The sequence below is a fragment of the Argentina silus genome (genome assembly GCF_951799395.1).
Source record: "Argentina silus genome assembly, chromosome: 15".
In the NCBI taxonomy this organism is placed as follows: Eukaryota; Metazoa; Chordata; class Actinopteri; order Argentiniformes; family Argentinidae; genus Argentina; species Argentina silus.
Window position 1 is genome coordinate 4,005,024 of NC_139669.1, and position 20,214 is coordinate 4,025,237.

Sequence of the window (20,214 nt, forward strand, 5' to 3'; positions counted from 1 at the left end):
TCATTCCCTGCATGGGTGGAGGAGCAGAAGATGATAGTGTTTCATATTTCATAAGAGCTCCTGCTCCTAGTTGCCATTATGTGCACTGTGTCATCCTCAAGTGTTGTCCTGACAACAAATGACCATAGTAGCAGTGATGTCACATTTGAAAGTTCTACGGAACAGTTTTGAAGTTTAGCTGGTTGAGCGTTCAGGGGTTTAGAGCCAGAAATGGCCACATGGTTGTCACAGATTACAATGATACACTGGACATAAAAGGAATAATGTATAAATCAATACAGATATCTGTCTACTCTGCTGTAAACCCACGTCCTCAGTGGGATTACAGCAGAGTATGTTTATGAACAAGAACATTTGAGTCTTATTTATTTTCACATTCTTAATCAAATTGTTGTCAGTAGGATGTAAGGTAATTTAATTATCCGAATGAGCTGTTATTGCACAGATTGTTGTTCACCAAGCTGTTAGTTTCATGCTTAGATGTGTACATTTACAGCTCTGCAGTGAGAACAAGCACTCTGCCTTTGATGTGTCAGTTTATATACATTCATTTAACACTTTATTAGGAACACCTGTACACCTTCTCATGGTGGAGGTGGTGTAATGGTGTGGGGAATGTTTTCTTGGCACACTTTGGGCCTGTTAATACCAATGAATTATTGCTTGAATGCCACAGCCTATTTGAGTATTGTTGCTGACCATGTGCATCCCTTCATGGCCACAATTTACCCATCTTCTAATGGCTACTTCCAGCATGATAATGCACCATGTCACTAAGCAAAAGTCGTTTCAAACTGGTTTCATGAACATGACAATGAGTTCAGTGTTCTTCAGTGGCCTTCCCAGTCACCGGATCTGAATCCAATAGAACACCTTTTGGGATGTGGTAGAACGGGAGATTCACAGCTTGAAAGTGCACCTGAAAATTCTGCAGGAATTGCGTGATGCAATTATGACATCATGGACCAGAATCTCAAAGGAATGTTTCCAATATCTTGTGGAATCAATGCCACGAAGAATTGAGGCTGTTTTGAGAGCAAAGGGAGGCCCTACCCAGTATTAGTATAGTGTTCCTAATAAAGGGAGGCCCTACCCAGTATTAGTATAGTGTTCCTAATAAAGGGAGGCCCTACCCAGTATTAGTATAGTGTTCCTAATGAAGTGTTCGGTGAGTGTCTATCTGAAGGCCTCTGGGTATTCTAGTATAATGATGTTTGTATCAACACAACAGTGGTGTTTTTAGCAACCTTTTTAACATTCCCCGGTTCTGCGCTCTTACCCCTTTTCCCCCCTTAGCTATTTCAGAAAGGAGGCGTAATGTTTTTAATCGGTAAACGACTCAATGCGTGAATAAAATCATATTTCCAAATGATAAGAAGGTGATCCACTAAGCTTGTAGTGGTTGGATACCCTGTCAAGACGGCCATTAGTAGCCAAGCCTCTCTTCATCTCCCCATCCATCCCTCAGATATACAGGGTCTTATGTAGGCTATTGAAGGACCTGTCCCTGACTGTCAACTGGCAGTAGAGGACTATATGAAGATGGATCTGTCCATGTTAGAAACCTATATGGAGGTGTGGCCTGCCATAGATCACATACATCCTACATGTCAGGCCAGTCTGTCTTGTGTCTCTGTCAGGTCTGATGACAGACAGGCCTGAGCAGGTCTCCCAGACGGCCACTGGACAGCCATGTTGTCACACATCTGCCATGGCAGACACATGCTCAATGAGTGTCACTAAGGGTAGGCTGTCACTCTCTCTCTCTCTCTCTCTTTCTCTCTCTCTCTCTCTCTCTCTCTCTCTCTCTTTCTCTCTCTCTCTCTCTCTCTCTCTCTTTCTCTCTCTCTCTCTTTCTCTCTCTCTCTCTCTCTCTCTCTCTCTCTCTCTCTCTCTCTCTCTCTCCCTCTCTCTCTCTCTCTCTCTCTCTCTCTGACCAACCTTGGTCTTCAACATGGTGGTCAATAGAGAAGAACCCCATTACCTCACTTTGCACTGACCTGGGTAACAAGGCGACATCACCAAGGTGAACCGAGAGGCTCTGGTAGAATAAACTGTTCACTTCCAGGGGTCATCTGTTGTTATGGGAACCAGAATGTAGCAAAGCTGCCCTGGCATTGACTCCTGCATGGATATTGATGGACAGATAGCATTAGGAAGAGGAAGGTATCCTTCATGCCATCCGCGTCAAGGAGAATAAGCAAAGCAGAAAGTAATCTCTGTATCTCCTCTCCCATAATCAATCTGCAAAGCTGTGTTATCAAGAGGCAAACGTGTGGCGCGCCCCATGCTTGTCTGCTCCCTCCTCTGGTGATTCAGGTTTAATACTGTGTTAGCTGGCAGGCTCGAACACACACACACACACACACACACACACACACACACACACACACACACACACACACACACACACACACACACACACACACAGCAGGGAAGCCTCAGCCTTTTCATCAAGTGTAGGTAGTGAATAAATGTTGTGGAGTCTGGTTGCTAACTGTGAAGAGGGTAACTTTTCCACGATGAAAGCATTCCATCACCAGCGGTAACCATGACATTAGAGCTGTCTGGAGGGAGGGGCGGGGCCAGATCAGAGAGGTGGGAGGTCACTGAGCTGCTGACATTTTCTCACAACAGCTCCCTGTGATCTAATTGGCTGCTGGTGATTAGATTCCTCTGTTGTAATTGGCTGCTGGTGATAAGATCCTGTCAGCAGCAGCAGGGTAATTGTAGCAAATATAAATAAATCTAGGGGATAAATAAATATATATAAATGTAAATACTTTTGATAATGAATTACTTGGAATTATTAATGCGGCTACTATTTCAAATGAATACCACTAAGTAAAGGCACCACAAAGAATTTTGAGCAGAGATTATTCAATTAAACTCTGGATTGTTCAACATGAATTCAACATGAATTCAACATTCAGTCTCATATCATATCACATCATTATATGTTGCGCTGACTGAACCAGAGGACATGGTTCTGGAATTATTGAGCTATGAGACCTATTATGTTTGTTACGTCCCACTCTGTCATGCTCCAGCCCCCATGCTTCTAGTCTTAGCAGATGTTTTCACTGGCTGGATAAAGTCTCTTGTGTATTTGACTGAATCTGCTGATAAAGAGATTTATTGGTGAGTTGTTTGTCTTTATTGTCTTTACTCAAGATTGTCTTTACTCAAGATCAGTGTCGTCCCCTGTAATGTCTACTAAGTGATAGCACCTCTCTCTCTCTCTCTCTCTCTCTCTCTCTCTCTCTCTCTCTCTCTCTCTCTCTGTAACTATCACCACTCTCTGTGTGTCCTTCTGCTCTGTAAAGAGAGTCCTCAGTTCTGCAGTGGAATCAGATTGTGTGCATGTCCAAGCGTGAGGTGACTGCCTAATGTGTTCATTTGTTTCCACAAAGTAGTGCGGTCTTCTGTTATTGGCTAATGGAGCACAGAAGAGCCATTAGCTATGAGATGATGCACCTTCATCACAAAAATCTGCTCATCACATTAAAGCACAGAGATATCGATACACCATCAAGCCCATCTAATGGCTGTGCTTTTATCTAGTATGTTCTCTCTGTAGGATGCAGGGAAATAAGCCATGGCCACCCACTGTGTTCCCACCCAGGACACACATCCCGTAATGCAGCATATCCACACACACTTAGAGATGCTTCATACCCCTGCTATGGCTCTTAAATGGTCTCTAGTGTTGTGGTGAATCAATACCTCAGCCAGGGTCTAATTTCTCATGCCAGTTTTTCTGTCTTTCCTCAGAAAGACTGAGGAGAGCAGAGAGGCAGACACTCGATATGTGATGAAACTTTGTAAAGTTGCACAGTAGACTAGAGAGAGGCAGGCAGGGGCAGCGGTGAGGGCAGGTGGAACAAACTCAACTGATCTGTATTCACTTTCATCACGTATCACTCATATACAACCCACCTCACCTCCCCTTCAGTCAGAGATCTTTTAAATATACCAAACTATTTTCATATATATTTGGTAGTGTCTGTTCAACACTCAAATCTGATTCCAGCTTCCAAGTGCTGGAGGTTTGCTGTTTAAAACTGAAAGAAGCTTTGATCATTCAATGTGCCCACATCTTTTGGTTTGTTAGTGCTGAGATTTCCATAGGTTATATTTATACCTACTCCTTATTGTCTTGGTAACAAAAAAGCAACATGTGAACAGCATAGCCACTCTTAAACAGGCAATTGTCTGGAGACCTCACTGGAAAACAGGACCTTTAGTTCTGCTCCTCGCAGCATTATAGGAAACATTTACAAGAGCGTCCGTCTTGCTTTGAAGTCTCGTTTTTGCAATGATTTTAACAGTACCTTCCCTTCTTTGTTACGCATATTTATTTAGCTACACAGTCATTTAGTCTGGGTTTCTTCAATTAACAGCCACCATCAAAGGCGTTGTTCTCCTGCCTGTTTTGGTACAAGATAACAAGTAATTAAGAGCTTCAAATACTCATACTGTCATTCCCTTTAACTAGAACAAAGAGAGAGAGCATCAGCCTTCTCCTCTTCAGCTGTGATCTGTTGCTCTGACAGTTACAACTTCAAAAGAAAAGAGAACAGATTAAAGAAACTCTTGTGCTTGTTTTTCTCTAAGGGAATGTCAAGTTCTCCTCCAGGCAACACAGTGACACGCACAGTCAATTGATGTGTCCCTTGTTGCTAAACAAGGCTTTTTCTGTGTAGTGGTTGTGTGTTAAATGTTAAACAGTGCTGGACATGGTGGCGGGTTTGTCTAACTGTTGGAAATGCAGGCAGTCAGGTTCCCAGAATCCTCTCTGATATGAGAGACAGAGAGATATTCTACGTTAACTTCTCAGATTATTGGGAAGGACAATACAGTGATATAATCCATTTGATGATTCTTACTGAGTTACTACTAAAGCGTTGGGAGTGACATGCTGAACTGAACCTCTAGCCCCAAATGCACAGTATGTGTAGGCCTACCTCTGTGTCTGTCGATGGCTTCATCTTACTCTTATCTCCTGGCCATAGATATTGAACATAGATTTACTGTTCTATCTCTGTGGTCCTAACCCTCTTCATCTCATTCTACCCACCTTTTGACTGGTGGTGAAACCTCCTCTGTACCCCCCCCCCCCCCCCCTATTATTTGGAATAGAAGATGTGGAGATGTGGAGATGTGTAAGAATAAGAATAGAGGGAGTGTTTTATCAGGCCTTTGAATTCCTGATATTTTTTAGGATCAGATTTTGTCAGTGTTATCATTCCCTTCCTCTACATGGTCTGCTTACTGTGAATATGTGTTAACAAAACTAGAATCCGACATGAATGTTAACAGTAAAAGCCAGCACTTTCCCAGACAGTTAATCCCCTTTCTGCTTGATAGAGAGACCTTCTTATGTATTCTGTGTGCCGTTCATGTTTGACTTAACTGTTGAATGGTTTTGATAAAGACGCTCTGTTTCTGTTTAATAAACCTTATTGGAAGGTACTTCCTGAAGTGATTGAAACACCTTGAGTTATAAATGGAAAAACCGGTCCCTGCGAGCTCATCGCTCGCTCTCAATGGGATTTGCAGAAGCAGTAACAGGCTGGAATGTGTTGATATCTGCCTCAATTTACTGTGGTAATCCTTCATGCAGTGAACAAGGAAATGAAACCCACTTTGCCGACATTGAGTTGCTCTCTACCTGTAAAGTGATAAGCGTTGCCAATGGAAACCAAATGTACATGGAGGAGCCAGTGATATTGCTGGTAATAATTGTGATCAGATTCGTGCACTGAGGGGAAGGCCCATGTTACACTCGTGATATACAGTTGGCCTGTGTATGTTAGGTAATGCTGTTGGATTGATCTGGGTTACATGTAATCATGTTGGGTGGTGTTGAATGATAACATTGAGGGTTAAGATGAGGAACAGCAGCATGAAAGGCAAATGAAGAGGAATGCAAAATGAAATGCTTAAAGAGATGCAGGCTGAAATGATGTGATTTAAATGTACGTTAGGATCAGTGATTTTAATGACACTGTAGTACATACTACAGTATATATTTTTCATCTTTTAAATGGAATTCAACTAAGAATTTAAAGTTTAATTCAAAGGCATTCCCTCTTCAAAGGCCTCTCCTCTGAGTTGTGATTAAGGCCTGTTAATGAAGCTGTTTTGATTAATGATATTGAATGTGGGGAAGAGAGTTCAGGGAGAACCAGAGGGAGAGCAAACAACTCCAGTATTCAGGAGGAAACTCCAGCTCAGGCTCCACCCCTCTCATTTGTACATTAATGAACTAGCAACACAGTCATCTGTCAGTGTGGATTCTGATGCAAGGAGCTGTTATAGGCCAGACTCATCAGATACTGAGACAAGAATCGCTCATATGGAATCTGTTTGAGTATGAACTGTGTGTGCGTCTCAGGGCTGCTGTCTGACCATTTGACTGCCTGAGAAGAAGGTACGGTGTTGATTGGCTGCTTAGACCATCATATTTCACATCAAAGTGTGGGCATATGCGAGATTGAGGAGTGGGTGCTGTAGATTTACAGCATCATTAATGGCCCGGTCCCACAGTAAGTGGCCCCTGAGCTGGGCTGAAGTGACAGTTGTATTGATGTTTATGTGGATCCATTGATGTATGGAGGTAATGAGAAACACAGTGCTAATCACAGTGACCTTCAGAAGCCTCTTCAAAGCTGTTATCGCTCCCACACTGGCCATATCTTCCACGATGACCCAACTGAAGGTCAGTTCATTAATTACTACATCAGATCCATTTCTGTCAATTTCTGTGTGTGTGTGTGTGTGTGTGTGTGTGTGTGTGTGTGTGTGTGTGTGTGTGTGTGTGTGTGTGTGTGTGTGTGTGTGTGTGTGTGTGTGTGTGTGCGTGAGACAAGTGTGTGTATGTGTGTGAGACAAGTGTGTGTATGTGTGAGTTGGCGTGCCTGTGTTCTGTCCTCTGTGGTAAAGCTGGTGTCCCTGCTGGCCTGTTGTGTCTGGCAGCTTTGCTCTGCAGGAGAGCTGAACATCGTGTGGACTGGCTGTATACAGTACATACTGTACCAGAATACCATCGCCTGATGGCTCTGATGAATCCATCACATCTTGTCACTGCCGTGTTCTGACACGCTGCACAATGGATGAGCATTTCTTTGAGGGTTAAAGTCATCATTGGATTACCTCACATGAAAGCAAGCATTCCCTGAATTTGTCATTTTTAATAGCGAGAGTGAGATCCCTTCCCAACTGTCTACTTCCCTGGAATTATTTACTTTGTTTATGAAAAAACAACAGGAACTTTAGTTTCTTTCGTTCGCATTCCGAACATAATGACTATGCTTGTCTTCTCTGCTTGTCCAATTTTCCTTGAAAATGAGATGGGACATATTGGCAGGTCTGTTACAATAAATCAAGTCTTCATCGTTATTCTTAGTTGAGCAGAATGAGATTACTCTTCTGTATTACTTGATGTATTGTATTCTGAGATTTAATCTTCCATGAAGGTGTAGTGGGGGAGGGCTCAATATGCTCATCACTCCTCCTCCCAATCCCCCTGTGGGCCATAACTGTCAGGTATGTTAAATCTGCTCATTTACATCTGCCACTACGTGGTGAGGAGGAGGGCACTATAACACCCCTACAGTCGCATGTCACTCTCACCACAAACGACTGGGTCCATTTAAGAGCGACTGCTGCCCCCCTGTTTGTTTCCCTGTTGTCCCCGTCACTCGTAGGGCTGAGACACTTTACCCCACAGACACACGCAAACACATGGCGTCTCTGTCTGCGAACACAAGGAGCCAAGCAGCAGCAGGGACACAGGGCCACTGATCTGGAACACCAAAGTCATTATTACAGCCAGTCAGAGGAGAGAGCAGGGGAAAGAATGTGTGCCCTGGAGGGCAACCACTAATTATGTTTCATCAACGATGGTTGGATTAATTGAAGATGTTTTACAGATTTCTGCTTTTATTGGGGTAGAGACAGTAGAGGTTAACAGGAAGGATGGGAGAGAGAAGGAGGCACAACATGCAAGATGTGTCGAGGATCGGAATCAAACCAGGGACCTTGTGATTATGTGGTATGCACATTAGTCTGCTACGCCACTAAGCGCCCCCAAAGTTCAGGTTCAAGAGTATCAAAGAGACGGTTTAATGTTGATCAGAAACCGCGTATTGAATGTTCTCTGATGTCGGTACTCTGGTGTCTGAGGAGTAAAGGCTAGTGCTCTGTGACCGATTGTTTGATGGAGCAACTCCTTCCTCCTTCCTCTCCTCTTGCCTCTATCTTCTTTCTCTCTCTCTCTCTCTCTCTCTCTCTCTCTCTCTCTATCTTCTCTCTCTCTCTCTCTCTATCTTCTCTCTCTATCTTCTCTCTCTCTCTCTCTCTCTCTCTCTCTTCTCTCTCTCTCTCTCTCTCTATCTTCTCTCTCTATCTTCTCTCTCTCTCTCTCTCTCTCTCTCTCTATCTTCTCTCTCTCTCTCTCTCTATCTCTCTCTCTATCTTCTCTCTCTCTCTCTCTCTCTCTCTATCTTCTCTCTCTCTCTCTCTCTCTCTCTCTCTCTCTCTCTCTCTCTATCTTCTCTCTCTCTCTCTCTCTATCTCTCTCTCTATCTTCTCTCTCTCTCTCTCTCTCTCTCTATCTTCTCTCTCTCTCTCTCTCTCTCTCTCTCTCTCTCTCTCTCTCTATCTTCTCTCTCTCTCTCTCTCTATCTTCTCTCTCTATCTTCTCTCTCTCTCTCTCTCTCTCTATCTTCTCTCTATCTCTCTCTCTGCTCTCAGTAATATCTGTGTCTTGGTCTGTCACATCTCTCTCTGATAACAAGAGGAAATGCCCTGCTGCTCCAGGAAAGGCTGCTCCACATTGACACGACACAAGTGCTCCGGCTGCACACCTCTGAAAATGGACTCTGATATGGGGAGAGAAAATGAATGTTGTTTACCAAAAGCACTCTGCCCTGGGAAATCCTCGGCAAAAAAATACTTTCAGGACAAAATTGTGTGGATGCTTTTTCTCTCCCTCTTCAAGGTTGTCTAAAAGAATAATTCAAGCCTGGGTGCTTTGACAGTGATGCATGGTGTCTTTCATTAGATGAATTTTTCCAAAGCCACCCTGACGAATGCTGGAGGAGTCATCCTCAGCAAAGCTCTTCCCCTGGAGAGGACCAATGGGCCTGAGAGGGTGATGCACGCTTCACTGATAAACGCACCTATGGAAAGACTGAGTTACTGGACAAAACTGGAATATAGCTATTCCCCTTGTTAGCTCTGATGGCCAATACAGTAGTTTGCCGCTTTAGGCAGCATTTAAATAGCATTTCACTCACACGCTTGCTCGAGCCAATTGAGTGGAATCAGCGTTTACTTCAGAGCAGCGTTTAATTGCACAGCTCTTCAAAAAAGACTCCATCCATTACAGTAAATGTTGATCTCATTAAAGCAACATTATCATGAGGAAAGCTAATCAGGCACTGAGCCATTTTGATCTGTGTATTCATGTCAACATGATTATGCCATCGTAGTCTAGACCTGCGTCATTTGTCCTGTGTGGACTGAATAAATATCTGTGGAGGATTCGTTCAGCTCAAATGTAAACAACGGTCGCAGCAGGGTGATGTTGGATTATTGTAAGGATTAAGATATCTCAAATATGGTTGAAAAACCAACAGTAAATGTGATTAAAAGGCTTGGAAAAATAATATACAATAGTTGATCATGAATGCTACTGTTTAACATCCAACCCCAATGTGGGACCAGTACAACAGTTTGGTCTTACTGTAGTTTGATAACTACATGTTTGATTATTGTACTATGGATTTAGATAGATTTCTCATGTGGCAGAAAAATGTCCCTGGCAGCATTGTGTTCTTTCTTTACGTCTTTAAGTAAGTGTGATAAAAAGACAAATTAAGTTGACCTCTTTAGATCATTTAAAACTAATGTTGCCAATGTTCTTGATTTATCTTTGTTGATGTAAGCGCAACCTAAAATGTTAGAAGAAATCAATGTTTTATTTCAGTCGTGTTTTTCTGCAGTTCATCATGAATGTTACTATAGTATATAACATCCGACCCCATTACCCACTGCCTTACAGTAGTTTGTTGAGGGAGAGGAGGGAGATATAACCCCCCTGAAAGCCCTGTTCGCAGGACCAGGCTGTGGGATTTCCTGGTGCGCAGAGACCTGTGTCTTCAGGCTGCTTCTGTGAGCTCTGTCTCACTCCCCTTTCATTGGCCCTAATCCTAAATGAGCAGATCTGCTATCAACCACTCTGAGCTTGCCAACCGCCGCCACTAACGATAAGTGCCCTGAGATTTGTATTATAATTAAGAGATCAAAGGAATGAGGAGAAGGGCACAAACACATCATTAAAAATGTGTGGGTCTACGGCTGTGTGGGTGGGTGCACACTGTGATTGCCCCCATTATTGCAGTTTTGTTGTGGGTTATGAGATACAGGTTATAAAATACAGAAAAGTCGTGTTTTCCTGGTTGGGATGCTGCCCAGTTCATGGTTGTGTGCTTAAGGAGTTGTGCTGATCCAGGACTCGGGTGGAGGGAATCTCTGCTGACACACATCCAGATCCACACAGCAGAACACACCTACTGTACCTGCCTCCACTAGATTAAGGTCAAAAAGCCATCCTCTCCTGCGAGGCAATTTCGCGATGCATGCATTTTATTCTGCCCGGTGTGTGTTTTTCATGCATAAGGACGTTTCATGCATAGAATGACTCTGTGGATTGTTCCTCATGGAAAATGCCAGGTGTCTTCCCCAATACCCTGATGCATGGAGAGAGTCTAAGGACGCAGAACCAGAAAACAGTAATTTGTGAGTAATTTGGTTGTCATGGATGTAACTTTTTCTCTAAAATATGTGGACTAGAAAAATATATTCATGCGATGATAATGCACCGTCACACCATGCAATTTCCTCTTCAGGGAGGACATTTGCATTCATATAGTGATTTATAGGTTCATAGAATTCATAATTATTTCTCATCATTTATAACTCAAACTATCATTATACTAAATGTTTCTCCAAATAAATCAAGTCTTAAGTGGCGTGCTATTTTCCATCCTTCGTTTCCCCCTTCTTCTCTTCCTCTCTGACTCTCTCTGCCTCTCTCACTCTCTCTCTCTGCCTCTCTCTCTCTCTCTCTCTCTCTCTCTCTCTGAGAATTCCTGGAGCCTTGTCTTAAGAGTCAGTAAGACACGCTCCCTCTGCTCTGTGTTGATATGATTGAGTAAAAGGGAGCTGCGGGGAACAGCGCCAGAACTCTGACCTCAAGGTCAATCTGTATAGCCTGAAGGCCAGTGAGGCGAACGTCAGTAATAGGTCTGTTAGCTGTTAAGACCTTGCCCATTGTAAACTGAATGTCCCTGAGCTACTGTTGGCCTGCTGGGAAGTCTTCAACCATGGGCCTTAAAACGGCTTCATTTCCCATCAGCACCCTGGGGGAGCCTTTACTGCAGCTCAAGGACCAATCAGAGCCCAGCGACACGGAGAGATCAGGGAGGTTGTGGTTCCCCCAGCAGTACATAGGCAGGATGGGTCCCTCTCTGTAGCCCTCTGTTGGGCCCTATTTAGGGATTCTTTGTGTCGATCAATGTATTTTATCTACTCCCTCAAGTCATGCCTTTTTCTATGCTTTCATGACCTACATTTCAGTTGTCATTAGGCTATGCACTACTGTAGGTGCCTGTCCAAACCTGAAAATGTTTTTTTTAGGGTTTTTTTAAGGAATTGATTTAAATGTTTACATTGTATTAGTTCCTGCCAGGTTCTAGTACAGCACATGTTTCAATCTTAAATGCGTATTGACATAGCCCCTTTTTTCCTGGCCGATGTGTGTTTTCACTGGCTCGAATGTCTCCTGCCTGGCAGGGCTAGCTTAGCGCACGGGCGTCCGGCTTCTGTTGATTTTTCCACCACTGTTTACTATTCAGTCACGCTCCCTCTGCTCTGTGTTGATATGATTGAGTAGAAGGGAGCTGAGGGGAACAGCGCCAGAACTCTGACCTCAAGGTCAATCTGTATAGCCTGAAGGCCAGAGAGAAGTGTCATGGGAGGGATGAGGGATAAATAGATGGAGGGAGGGAGGGAGGGAGGGAGGGAGGGAGAGGCACTGTGACACCTCCTCCTTGAGGGAACCCTGATCATCACACAGGGCATGATCCCAGCAGGGCTATCCTTTGACCCTGCACGATAACACTCCCTGGAACCCCTCAGCCCTACTGCGTGTGGGCCTGAAGATCAGTTACAAGGTCTCTTTAAACAACACCATCGTCCTGTGAGAAGCTGAACACCGTGGATAGAGCTGGATCATGTTGAAGGTCAAGGCTCTTTTACAAACCTCACATTGCAAACTGTAGATGTGTCACTGTTTCATGTTGTTATGGTTTTTTTTTATTGGCATCTCTGCCCTGTTTGTTTTGACTGGTCAGTTTGACCATCCCCCCCCCCCCCCTTCTCTCTCTGTCATATAACTGTGCCAACCCCCCCCCCCTTCTCTCTCTGTCATATAACTGTGCCAGCCCCCCCCCCTTCTCTCTCTGTCATATAACTGTGCCAGCCCCCCCCCCCTTCTCTCTCTGTCATATAACTGTTGAAGCACCTTTGTAGTCAGTGGAACAGCAAATGGAGGTATAATTGGTTAACAGCCTCAGAGCCTCTTGTGAGGGACATTTGCATTAGAACATAACAACATTGAAAGGGTTCAGATGCCTTTGCCATGGTAACAAGTACAGATGGGACTGTAATGACTGTCTCTCTCTCACACACACACACACACCCACACACACACACACCCACACACACACACGTGACTGACACAGACCTCTGAGGTGTGAGGTGTTGCCTTCAACCATGCTTATTAGCACCAGTGTTTGTTTAGGCATTGTGAGGCAGGAGTGCAGTTTAGTGGCCAAGCCAGCAGCCACAGGGGTGAGAGAGCAATTTATAGCTCTGTCAGAGGGAGATGTCAGAGAAAGGAGAGAATTAAAGACCACTTCAGGGTTGTGAAATGGAGTTTGGACGGGGAGAATGAGCTGGTGTTGGATGCGATGTGTGTTCTTGTTTACTTTACTTGGGGCTTTTGTAGGGATCTGAATGTGTTTGCTTTGCTGTATAAGACCTTACGCTTGGCAGAAGACCATACTGCCTTGGGTTGTGTGTGTTTACAGCAGTTGGACAGAAATGCCCTTTCAATGCCCTTAATGCCTGACAAATGCCCTACAGTTCCTGTTATTTGCTTAGTACTATAATCCTGTTTTCATGTGCATTATTCAGCGAGACAGTCAAATATAAACCAGCGTTGCTCATTCACTAGAGTTTTCTAGGATTTTATCTCTGGGTGCAGGTGCTCTTGTTCATTCTGAGAGAGAGAGAGAGAGACTGAGAGAGAGAGAGAGAGAGAGACTGTGAGAGAGACTGTGAGAGAGAGAGAGAGAGAGAGAGAGACTGTGTGAGAGAGAGAGAGAGAGACTGTGTGAGAGAGAGAGAGAGAGAGAGAGAGAGAGAGAGAGAGAGAGAGAGAGAGAGAGAGAGAGAGAGACAGACAGACAAAGAGAGTAAGTGTCAGTATGGGGAATAGCAACAGCATCATCAGGATGCCCAGTCTTGGTAGAGGTCAGAGGTCAAAGAACTAGGAAGTTAGCCAGGAGGGGAATGCTGATGGATGAACCTCTGAACAGAATATAAAACACCAGGTCTGTGCACACATGGCCTCTCCCCTCTCTGAGAGCACACAGCAGAGGAATGAAGAAAATAACTGTCTGCTACTGCCAAAGATGAATAAAGAAGGTAATTCCATCTCCTTGGTAACACCTCACAGGACTATAGAGGCCATTATTGGGGAAATGTGAGGAAATCTAATAAAGTAATTTAAGACCATACAGTACTCATCTTTTCTTTCTCTCTCTTTTTCTCTCTCTTTTTTTCTCTCTTTTTCTCTCTCTTTTTCTCTGTCTCTCTCTCGCTCTCTCTCTCTCTCTCTCTCAACAGAAGGGATCCGTACCATGGCCATGGACTCCAGCCCCATGACGATGCCCATGTCAGACCCCAACGCCTGGGCCACAGCCATGAACAACCTGGGCATGGCTCCCATGGGCATGACTGGACAACCCCTCATGTCAGGTACTTAGGATTCTCTCTATTTATCTGTATCTTCTATTTAACTCTGTAAAGTTCCTTCTGTACATGACTCACCATAACAGTCCACTCTTGACCAGTTCCATTGTTTCCTCTTTTAGCCAGGTGATGTCAGGTCAGATGTGTCTGGTGGTTTATGTGTCATGTTTATGACATGGTTGTTTAGAGGTTTTGGTGTCTGCCTGCTGGCTTTGACTCAAACATCCTGACATTCCCAGTGAAGCCCAATAATGTCTGTGGCCCGGTCTTAGTCTTAGTCTATGTCTGTCTGTCTGTCTGTGTCTATGGGGGAGTGTTTGTCTGCCTGTGGCTGCGGTATTTAAGGTGGGGTGTCTCTGTCTGTGTTGCTGCAGTGCAGACTGGTTGATGGAGTCTGTCAGTCCTGCAGCCCTGCTCCTGTTTGCCTTGGCCCTACGTCGGCCATTTTCTGTGACTGTATTAGAATGGACAGGCTGAGCTGAGTCAGCGAGATGGAGTTATGACTCTATTATCAGTGTGAGGACTGCAGATCCTCACAGCTCAGTCCTTGGCTCTGATTGGACTCACTGCTGCTGCTGCTGGTTTGGGTCATTAGCAAGGTGGGAGAAGCTCTGGCTGCATCACTTAGAGCCCAACCTGAACATGATGAATGTGCATTAAACTCTTACTTTCCCGAGTTGTGCGTCTGTTCCTCAAATTAGGATTCTGAGCTAAGTGATGCATCCAAAAGCATGCTGCTACACTTCTAATGAACCAAATAGGGCAGATTCAGCCTTTAACCCAATACCCAGCCAGAAGGGACGATTCTTCTCAGATCTGTAAGAGTGAACAAGGGCAGAGAGGAGAGAAAAGCAGCAGCGGCCATCTTGGCTTGAGGCGGTCAGCCCAGTTGCTGTGCCAACAGTCATGTGTCATGTGTCACACAGGGGGATGGATCATGGAGTTGTGTCATTGGTCCGTCCTTGGGAGATGGGTGGAGTGAGTGAGAGGTGGCCAGAGGTCCTTCTAGACTGATGACCAACATTTGTTTAATGGTTTGGAACTGAGAGGTGAGATGAATGAAACACAATCGGCCTAAAGCTAGCTGATGGGCGCTACGCTCTGTGTGTTTATTATTTCTTTCAATATCATTAAAAGCTTGAGGGACATTTATCACTTTAACATTAGGTTTAGTCAGAAAGAAAGAAAGTCAGAAAGTCTGTTTATTTGCCATGCAATCAATTCACATCAATTGTTGGAATGGGTCTTTTTGCACACACCCCCCCCGAGACAACACACACGCACTGCACACCCCCCCTCCGAGACAACACACGTGCACACCCCCCCAGGGAGAACAGAGCGCTGGGCTCTGGGCACAGGGTCAGCCAAGTCAGCGCCCCTGGAGCAATTTGGGGTTAAGTGCCTTGCTCAAGGGCACAACGGCAGTGGTAGGGACCTGGATATGCTGCCAGCAACCCTCCAGTCACCAACTCACATCCAGATCCCTCCTGGAGCGGGGATCGAACCAGCAACCTTCCGATTGCTGGCCGGCCTCTTTAACCTCCAGGCTACCTGCCGCCCCAGTCTCTCTGTTCCTCTCCTCCATCTCTGGTGATTTATGTTGTCATGTGTCTTTTTTCTCCCCTTATTAGAGCAACTTTCCTCCTTTCCACCTCTTTTATCTTCTTTAAATGCGCATTGTTGTGAACAGAGCTACAGAAATATGTGCGTCACGGTGCTTCAGCAGGAGTCCATATTTCAAATGAAGTGGGTTTCGAGGAGGCTCTTCCCACCTACTGTGGTTTTCCTATTGAATTTCATTTGCACAATTGACTGGGCTGCTCACAGACTTAGCAGACTCTCTACTCTTCGCTAGGCTAGCTCACTGCTCAAGTGCAAATGATACACGTTGCTGTGCAGGTTATAGTTGTAGAGTTATAGTTGTAGTTATAGTTGTAGAGTTATAGTTGTAGAGCTGCATCGCTGTGATGGAGAGGAAAGCTGATTTGTGAGCATGTGTCAAATCATGGCGCTTCACCCCCCCTTCACCACATTTTATCTTCCTTCTAGCTCTCTTTCTACATGCAGACGCACGCACGCACACACACACACACACACACACACACACACACACACACACACACACACACACACACACACTTGTCTCACACACACACACCCATACGCAAACTTGAGTTCAGTTGCCCATCATTGCCAGCAGGTAGGGCTGTGAGAGGTGGGAGGGAGTGTTTCAGGTAGGGAGGGAGTGTTTCAGGTAGGGCTGTGAGTGGTGGGAGAGTGTTTCAGGTAGGGCTGTGAGTGGTGGGAGGGAGGGTTTCAGGTAGGGCTGTGAGAGGTGGGAGGGAGTGTTTCAGGTAGGGCTGTGAGAGGTGGGAGGGAGTGTTTCAGGTAGGGCTGTGAGTGGTGGGAGGGAGTGTTTCAGGTAGGGCTGTGAGAGGTGGGAGGGAGTGTTTCAGGTAGGGCTGTGAGAGGTGGGAGGGAGTGTTTCAGGTAGGGCTGTGAGTGGTGGGAGGGAGTGTTTCAGGTAGGGCTGTGAGTGGTGGGAGGGAGGGTTTCAGGTAGGGCTGTGAGTGGTGGGAGGGAGGGTTTCAGAAAGCCTCTGTGTTGTTGGGAGGGAGAGAGGAAGGGATGCAGGGCGAGGGGGCCTGTAAGACAGCTGTGCCCCTCCCCATTCATCACCTGGAGAAACAGGTGCTCCGCTCTCCTCTCATCTCTCTTTCATCTCTCCCTCTCTGCCCCCCCCCCTGCCCCCCCCTTTCTCTCTCAGCCCAAATTATCCAACATCTCCATTACTGCAATCGCAATGCAGTCACTTCTCTCCACTGCTGCGATTCCAGTGTTATCATTCACAAACACATTAAGAGAAGTAATGTTAATCTATTTCTTATACTGCTCCACTCACACTTACACACACACACTTACAGTACACCAACACACACACACACTTACAGTACACCAAACACACACACACTTACAGTACACCAACACACACACACACTTACAGGACACAAACACTTACAGTACACCAAACACACACACACTTACAGTACACCAACACACACACACACACACACACTTACAATACACAAACACACAAACACTTACAGTACACCAACATACACACACACTTTCAGTACACCAACACACACACACACACACTTACAGTACACCAACATGCACACACTTACAGTACACCAACACACACACACTTACAGTACACCAACACACACACACTTACAGTACACCAACATACACACACTTACTGTACACCAACACACACTGTCTCTTCCTCCGCATCTTGATTCAGATGCTATTTAGAACAAAGTAGTGATAGTCAATCCAGTCACTGCAGGATGGAGGAGTAGTTTTTGAATGGATGGGTGACTCTGGCTAATGAGTTCTCACAGAGGAGCTCCATATCATCTCACCAGCCTGTTTACCAGAAAAGTCAGAGGGGAGAAACTGTTATTGAAACCCAGGAGGGATACATGGAAAACCTCCCCTCTCTCGCGGTCTATTTAGTGATTTATGAGGAGGGAGAAGTTCACTCAGGCCAGGGTTGACCACTAACTGCCCCTTTATAGTAGATGAATCTGAATTCACTCCAAGATGAGATTTCTGCTGGAAAGCCACACACTCAGTACTGAACTTGCCCTGTGGTCAACTATCTATAATTCAGAATGGCCAACCTTCTCTGGTTGGGGGGGGACGTCTCGTGAGGTCCACAGTCTGCTCAGGACTTTATAAACACACTGCTACTCTCACACAGAGTTCTTCTTGGTTCTTCAGAGGTACTGCACATAGGCTGGTGCTTCTAATAGTTGAAGCTGGAGTAATAAATTATGGCTTTTCTAGGCTTTCATGGTCCATTAGAGACACACACACAGCAACACATAAATGCATAAAGCACACATACATACATACAGTCCACGCACACGCACACGCACACATTCACATACCTGCCCACACACAGGCTTGCCTTTGTAACTAGATCTGCTTGCTTTGAACTAATCCACCTGGCTTGTCTATTGATTCTCCGTCTATGTCCTTCGTCCTCTCATCTGTTGTTTGCTTTTCGTCTGACTAAGAGGAAATTGTTCTTTGTCGCTCCCTGTCCTTCTTGACATCAGTGGGGCTGTGTGTGTGTGTGTGTGTGTGTGTGTGTGTGTGTGTGTGTGTGTGTGTGTGTGTGTGTGTGTGTGTGTGTGTGTGTGTGTGCGCGTGCGTGTGTGTGTGTGTGTGTCATGAGTCATAAGTCAAACCCAAATAACACAGCCTCTCCCTGCCAGACCTCTTAGATGACATTACTGTGTGTGTGTTTAATCTTCTCTGAGCCAGGATTCACTGACTTTACTGTTGAATATCTGAGCCCAAGGAGAGGCCGACCCAGACCCAAGTCAAGTGGATCAGGCATTGACTATCCAGACAGCTGGACAAACAGGCCTTTGTCCAGTGCTTCCATCTAGGGCATGTCACCATGCCTGGCTTTGAACAGGGCTTCAATAAGCCAGCTTCATGTCTCAGGTTATTACAGCATCATTTCCTTACATGGAATCTGGCCCATTCAGATAGAGGTTGTGTATACACCAGTGGCTCTTACCGTCTTATTGACTAAAGCTGGTGTTTATGTTCATGCCATAGAGTTCTAGATCTACTCAACAAGGTGCAGGCTGTATACAACACTGAAGGGCACAGCCACTTTATTTTAAACTGGCCTAATCATATACACCAATCACACGTAGACACTTTCTGGGCCCCTGTCTCTGTTGGAGAGTAGAGGGCTCTGAGTAGAGTTAACATCTGCTCTCAATGGCCCAGAGAGAGAGAGGCAGCAGCATTACATTACAGTAGCGTTTGTCATGCCTTGTAGAAACCTGAATCAGGCAAACAGACTTTAAACTATAATTGCAGCCATATGGAATGATCTAGGGTTTCCCCCCTTGCTCTCTCTGTCTTATTTTTAGACTGGAGACCTCCCAAGAATCCATTTATTATCCAATACACGTTTCTCAACAGTCTAGATTTGGTTTGATGCATTGCCTCTGTGGTGCTACCCTGGCTTCTGCTGAGACATTGCATCAGCCTGTTACAGAGCCAATATGCAGTAGCCATACAGCTTCAAGGAGGCTAAAGGCGACTGTGGACAGGGCTGCTTCTGAGCCTCCACTCTGAAGGCATGCGGCCTCAGAGTCTTCACTAGGGCGGATGTCACCTATTGAAGCTCCGTGTAGCCCTGCTTCACTCAGAGTTCTGTCAGCTCAGCCGGCCATAGCTTGAGTAATGACACAGGACATCTGCAGTCAATACTGCTGACTTGTCTTAGATTCCTGCTGCCACCTGGTGATAGCACATAGCCCAGAGGGACTTCAGCACTGGCCATGGTGCCTTTAACCCACTGTGACTGTGACAGTGCAGTAGCCATGGGGTTATAGGGTTACAGCACGGCCATAGTGGCCAGACGGTTACAGTAGGACAGTAGTTGCCTCGGGGCCGTCCCGAGGCTCTGTTATTGGCACTAGATTGGCTCTCTTCACAGCGATGATGTCCTTGATTGGTTTGTTTGGATTCTGATTAGTGCTGCGATTGGCCAGAGTCCTCCAGACGGCGCTGCTAATGAGACTAACTGAAGATGTGTGTAGAGACCAAACTCGTTTTGGCGAGCCTGGGACACACACACAGCCTTAGGACTGCATTTAGCCTGCCACACACACACACACACACACACACTCCCCTCTGGATTAATTTAGCCTGCTGCGCGCACACACACGCCCCTGTGAATGCATAAACAGGCTCTGGGGACGGCTCCCTCGCGACTCCCCTCCGGTTCCTTCTGCTGCGTCCTCTTCCGCTTCAGCTCTCGTTGTTGGCTGTGTGGGCTGATGAACACAAAGGGGGGTGATGTCCCATAGTGAAGACGGGCGGGACCTTAGATAGAGACATAGAGATTTCTGATAGAGATGAATGCTACAGACAGAGAGGGAGATGGGCGATGCAATCACGGAGAGGGAGACGTCCAATAGAGATGTAGAGAAGGGTGTTTCTGATGGATGCAGTCATATGCATGGACAGTGGAGCAGATTGAGGATTCTCTCAGCGCGTTCCAGG

At 45.5% G+C, this 20,214-nt stretch overlaps 1 protein-coding gene across 3 annotated transcripts in view; it reads left to right on the forward strand.

Annotated features, from left to right (window-relative positions):
* LOC310816306 (ecto-NOX disulfide-thiol exchanger 2-like) overlaps positions 1-20,214 on the forward strand; it is a 138,612-nt gene that overhangs the window by 82,414 nt on the left and 35,984 nt on the right. For all 3 annotated transcript variants that reach the window (XM_083686437.1, XM_083686436.1, XM_083686438.1), the window contains one exon: positions 13,984-14,115. In XM_083686437.1, coding sequence (XP_083542563.1) covers positions 13,984-14,115 — 132 coding nt within the window. The remainder of the gene's footprint in view (positions 1-13,983; positions 14,116-20,214) is intronic.